Source organism: Erithacus rubecula (assembly GCF_903797595.1).
Source record: "Erithacus rubecula genome assembly, chromosome: 3".
NCBI lineage: Eukaryota > Metazoa > Chordata > Aves > Passeriformes > Muscicapidae > Erithacus > Erithacus rubecula.
In genome coordinates, this window is record NC_136689.1 from 100,613,986 (window position 1) to 100,619,985 (window position 6,000).

The 6,000-nt window shown below is 48.3% G+C and overlaps 1 protein-coding gene across 1 annotated transcript in view; it reads right to left on the reverse strand.

Annotated features, from left to right (window-relative positions):
- Nucleotides 1-4,874, reverse strand: part of EMILIN2 (elastin microfibril interfacer 2) — a 31,054-nt gene extending 26,180 nt beyond the window's left edge. Inside the window, exons 1-2 of the mRNA XM_079300741.1 lie at nucleotides 4,642-4,874; nucleotides 4,445-4,567 (exon numbers count right to left, since the gene is read on the reverse strand). Of these exons, the coding sequence (XP_079156867.1) occupies nucleotides 4,445-4,567; nucleotides 4,642-4,769 (251 nt within the window). The 5' untranslated portion in view covers nucleotides 4,770-4,874. The remainder of the gene's footprint in view (nucleotides 1-4,444; nucleotides 4,568-4,641) is intronic.
- Between the last annotated feature and the right edge of the window lie 1,126 nt (nucleotides 4,875-6,000).

Below are 6,000 nucleotides of genomic sequence, written 5' to 3' on the forward strand. Positions count from 1 at the left end.
TGCATTGCTGGAGGCCAGAGGCAGACACAGGCTCAATCTGTGCTGACTTGTATATCTGAGGTTTGATCCTGCCTGGTGCTGAGCACTCTGACACTGATCTGCATGCTTGATTTCCAGCAACAGAACAGTCTCAGAGAAAACTACATTGGGGCTACATTGTTAGAAGGTTGAAAACTACATGGGGATTTCCTATGTGTCCCTAGACTGGGGCTGATGTGCTCCACCCAGGTCGTTCTGGGGTTGCCAAATGGATGAAGCCATTCAACTTGAACTGGATGTCTCATGTGAGGATTTTCAGTTACAAAATTTCCACTGTTTCCCAGTAATATATTGTTAATAAATGGGGAATACTGCTTATTAAAAGCAGTGTTTTACTCTTACATGGTAATCTGTTGTTTATGAATACAGAAAACTCATAGTAGCATTCTCTAAAGTAATTTCAATCTTATGCTTTGAATTTCTGGGCCATTAATAAAATAATGATTAGTTTGGCACTGGGCTTATTTATGATCATTTGAAAGTATAAAATAACAAGAAGTTGGAAAATACTGCTCAGTGAGAGATTTGGAGAGGTTTGCTAATTTAGCTGTTGATTCATTCATCATTTTCTGGGTCATTTTCTAAATGAAATAGTATACATATATCATTAATGTTAAGATGAGAAACTTACACTAAATCATGAAATTCAGTCCTCACCAGCTGAAGACAGATGACCTGACTTGAGCACACAAATATCTTTACTCACTTGAGCACAATTAATGGGGGCTGGCACATGAATTAGAAGATCTGATAAAACATCCTTTCTTCAAGTCCCTGAGCAACCTTATCTAAGTTTGAAGCTGGTTCTGCTGTTAGCTGGGGGCTATGAGCAGATGGCATGACCTCCAGAGGCTTTTACCAAGCTAAATTCTTTTCTATTTGATTTACTGCCTCATAGGGGCAAGTCCTATTTGCAGTTCTGTAGCAAAGACATAAACCCAGAAAACTTCCAGCCACTACAGTTGAATTCAGATTTTAAAATCAAAACCTTTCCAGTGAAAGCAGCTTTTCCCAAAAGCCATAAACTGGTGCACTTCTGGTACAGCCAGGTGTGCCCACACTTCCTACAGAACAAGAGGCAAAACAAACAACTGCTGTGACAACATCCTACACTGAACCAGCCATAGTGACCAGAGGATGCCCCAAACAAGCCACAACCCTAAAGGGCATGCAGGATCCAACCAGAAATGGAACATGCTTTTTCTTTTAGAAATAGATAGTGGTACTAGTTTCCAACTGCTACTATTGCTAATTAAGTTACCAAACCATTCATAAGAAAGCTAGGAATGGAAATTCATGACATAAGAAGAAGTGAGGGGTAAATTATTTATGAAGCAATATTATATTTCAAAACATCCAAGTTCTTTTTAGTGAGTATAAACACTAATATTTTTGTACCTTTCAGCCCAATGACCCACTAATAACAAAGTTTCTCCTTCATTTACTAGTCACAGTTTAAAGAAAAATAAATCAGGAGCCCCTCACACTTCAAAGGGAACACACTTCAAAGGGCATTTTGGCTCTTTCTTTTTTTCTGCTCTCTCTTCCTATCTCTTAAGCAGCCACACTTCAACTCTCATCCCTGACACCTTAATCAGCCAAAGCATTCACCAACTTTTCAGCAAGGAAATGCACTATCGAGCCCAAGTACCTATAAAGCAGTTAAACAATGAAGTGTAATAATTTCCTGAATTTCAACTTAACCTTGCAGGAAATACACCCTGTAGCCAAAGTGAATTTACAGTTAACAATCATGGAAATGCAGTAATTCCAACAGGGGACTTTAGGGTTTTTGTCTTCTGACAAATTATATTTTAATAGGCCTAAAAAGGGTAGGTAAAAAGGATTCATGCATGCATATGATTAATCACCAGAGCTTTCTATTTCTTAAAAAAATAAAAAAAATAAAAAACAAAATAAATTCAAAGGCAAATCAGGGCTGACTATAATCCATATCTGCAACCCACACTCTCTTGTCTGTAAAGAACAAATGGAATTCAAGAGCACACTGCAAGTTTAAAGCAGTGAAATGCTCCTCTATACACTGCAATCTAAGTAATTGTTATGTATAACCTAGACTGTACCTAAACACTAGAAGGGCTCTTTAAATCTCCTCTTAAGGCAATATAAACCAACAGTAAATCCACTGACTGATTAAAAAATAGACCTAATAGTACTTAAGTACTAATAAAACACACACATCCATGATACAGTTAAGGAACTCTTTGTTTGGTTTGGATCTCACTGTCCCCACAGTCTGCAGCTGAATGAGCTCTTAGATAAACCATGGCTATCGAGAGGAGACTACACAGGGACTGTACTCTATTCCCATGAATATCTGCTACTTAGTTCATTTTAAATTCTCTGTTCAAGTGTATAAAGGAGGGAAAAAAAAGAATAATTTCCACAAAGTCCTCACAGTCGTTTCTTTGTTGTTTTATATCTCTTTCTTGTCCTATTTTTGTGAACATTAGCTAGCAAATGTATATAAACACATTTTATTATCCAGACTGCTACTCCTTCTGAATGAAACAATATTTTTCACAGGAATCAAGTTAAGGGTTTGCAGGACTTCAGACATGTCTTTCAAACTTTTTGGATTTGCATCTTTCTTACTCTGCCACGAATCGAACTTATATGCAATAGACAAAAGAATAAAATGACAATCTATAAACAGTTTGAACACAGTAAAATGTCAAGATTTTGATATTCCACCTTCTCTTGGTGTTAATCAGCTGATGCTGTGATGGGAGAAAAATATTTCATGTAGGAATAAGGAATATTTTATGTTAAGAACAAGGAATTGTTTTGCAGTTGTCATTGTGGCTATGAAGAAAACAACAGTGATGTTCACCAAAGAAAGTCAAACAGAGTCTTATGATAAGTAGCTAATTCTATTCTTAAAAGAACAAAAAAAACCCATGAGACTGGACACAGCTGGTGAGACCAAATGTCTGTTCAGTCCCATATTCTCTCTCTGACAGCAGCCAACTCCAGATGTTTAGAAGCACAAGGACAGACAATGCCATTTCAGAGAACCACAGAGAGATCTGGAAGAGATGGGACTTCTGGAGGTCGTGCAGTCCAGCTCCCTGCTCAAGCTGGGCTTCCCCTTGTTACTCCTGCCAACAATCTCACACTCTCAGTGCGGGAATTTCCTGAGCCAGAAGCAATGCCTTTGCACTTTCTTCACTATCTACTAGCAGATAGTCCATGAAAGTCCTAATTTACCGCCTCTGAAATTCCTTATCTCAATGCTTGGTGATTTATGTGTTTAAAGAGCTCTGTTTCAACCCCTCCTCATGCCTCTGTAGCTCCACTGCAGAGATTTCTCGGGATAGAGGGCACACCCCATTACACATCCATAAAACCAGTCAGAAGTCCAAAACGGCCAGTTCAAGACTCCAAGGGAAGTTACACAAGATAGTGTTACTCAGCTGTCTGCTGTCTTTGTTTTTTCCCCTCAAATTCTAGTGTTTATGTAGAGAAAAGGTGGGTTTTTAACAAAAATAACAATCCAAACAAACAGAATGCAGCACATTTGAATGCCAAACACCCAACACCTATTGTCACGGGCGCCAGGGTGGCAGCGTCATCAGTGTCTGAAGTTCTATTTCAGTAGTACCCAGGATAAGTCTCATCATCACTGTTTCATGTCAAAATAAAAACTAGCCACTGTAGTCTTATTGTAAAACACTCTTCTTCATCATCCTCCCAGGCCAAGTCTAAGCCTATGAAAATCTATGGGTGTCTTTCCAGTGACTTTCCGGGGATGCTGAAATTGTTTCACAGAGTGTGCATCCCCCAGAACTTTTAAACGGAAATGTGCCAATAATACAAGTGGAAAAATGAGGAAAGGAGATTTGCCTGCGATTATCCAGAGATCCTTCTGTTCTCTGATGCCAGCTGTACCTGCTGCACCACACCTTGCCGCAGGTGGCCACAGGCACGAAGATTAAAAATCAAACGAGCAACTTCACATTACGCCCCGTAAAATCTGCACAGGCCGCTCCCCTTGCTGGCTATCAGACAAAGATACGCAGACTGTAAAGGTGCTGGCTCAGGCTCCTGGCTCTCCCTTTACGCGCCGATCCAGCAGCACGGAGCGAGCACAAAACCTGTTCTGAGCCCAGGTGCGCTGCCGGCAGCGCTAGGCGCGGTCCCGCTCCCGCCGCCCATGGAAAGCATCCCGCGTGCTTCCCGCCCGCCCGCACGCCGCTCCGAGCCGACGAGGTGTGCCAGGGCAGCTCCCTTCGGCGGCACGGAGCAGCAGCTCGTCTGGCTCTAATTAGCCCGGTGTCCGCGATGAGCGAGCGCTTTGTTCGGGGCGGTCCGCAGCCCCGCCGGGGCCGGGCAAGGGGTGGGCGAGCGCTGCCCCGCCGAGGTCGCCCCGTGCGCTACTTACACCAGGGTGGGCTCGCAGGGGAACTGGTTCCAGGCGCACTTGTACTGGGCCTGGACGTAGCTCTCCGTCCCGTCCAGCACGGAGCAGCTCACGTTCTTGTTCACGATGTAGGCGCACCAGTTCCTGCGGGAGAACGACAGTGTCGGTCAGGCAGCCCGGCCCGGTTCGGTTCGTCCCGCGGGGCGGGCGGTACTCACTTGCTGCGGGAGCCCGGCCGGGAGTACGGCAGGTGCGGGGTGGCGTGGCCGAGCCCCGCGGCGCCCAGGGCCAGGAGCAGCGGCAGCGCCCATCCCGAGGGCGGCGCGGGCCCCGGGCTCAGCTCCATGCGGCGGGCAGCGGCGGCGGGCGAGCGCGGCGGGCCGGTGCCTCTCGGCGGGCTGCCTCCGTCCGTCTGTCCCTCGGTCCGTCCCGCCCGCCCTCGCCCGCTCTCAGCTCCCTCACTGACGCAAATCCCCCCACCCCGTTTCCGCCCTCCACGGCGGCTCCGCACCCCCCTCCGGCCAAGGCGCCGCTCCCCTCCGCCCGCCCCGCTCCAGCCCCGGCCGGGCAGCAGCGCTGCGGCAGCCCCCGGCCCCATGCGGCGCCTGGCTGCTGTCAGCGGCTCCCCTCGGGGCACCCCCGCTCCCCGGCCCTGCCCCCGGACCAGTTTTCCCCCTGCAAAGCCGATGGGAGGCCGCTGGATAAGAGCCCCCCGCTGCCGGGGAGCCGGGCTGCTGGGCAGGGGCAGCCCGCGATGCGCGGGGAAGGGGCGCTGGTTCTGCAGGCGCGGCCGGTGCGGACCTGGTGAGCGCCCGGGGGACGCTGAGGCTGCTTTGGTGCTTTGTGGCAGCCCTGTGCTGCTGCCCCACACCAGTGCCGTGAGTGGCCGATGACGCCTCATTTCACCTACATGGGAAGGGTACCGGCGGGGGATGTACAATAAACCTTTATTTGTAAGGAGAGGTGTTCACTGGGCAGAGAGAGAAACGGGCATTCAGCTTCACCTGGCTGTTAAAATCCGGCTCAAGCACCCGGATGGGTGGCCTGCCCAAGTGAGGCCATCCCACCGAGGGCAGGACCGCGGGGATGTCCCTCTATCCTCAGCTCTTTTGTGAGTTGGAGTTTTGGGCTGAAGCGACATCGAGGCTGGCCAGGGCAGGCAGCTCCCACCGGTGGGATGGGAGAAGAGAGATGGGGAAAGGGAGGGGAAGGGAGAGAGCGATGTTTGGGTGGAGAATAGTTGGGTGGGAGATTTGGGAACAGTGTGGGCTCCTGCTGAGCCTGACCAGCCCCAACCCTGCTCAGGCGCTCCCAAGGCTTCCCGTGGCCAACAGCAGCTGCTCGGGCTTTCCTGGTTCTCACATGCAGGCAGAGCCAGCTGCAGGGCAGGGCTCTTCCTTCTGCTGTAGGCAGCAGCTTGCTGACCTCACCATTCGCCCCGACCTGCTGAAACTGGCAAATTTCATCTGCCAGTCTTACTGTGAGTCTCACCCAACAGCTTCACTCTGCTCTGCAGTCTGCAGGGAAATAAGCTTTAAATGCTGAGGTCAAACTGATGCATTCAGATTGGTTTTAGA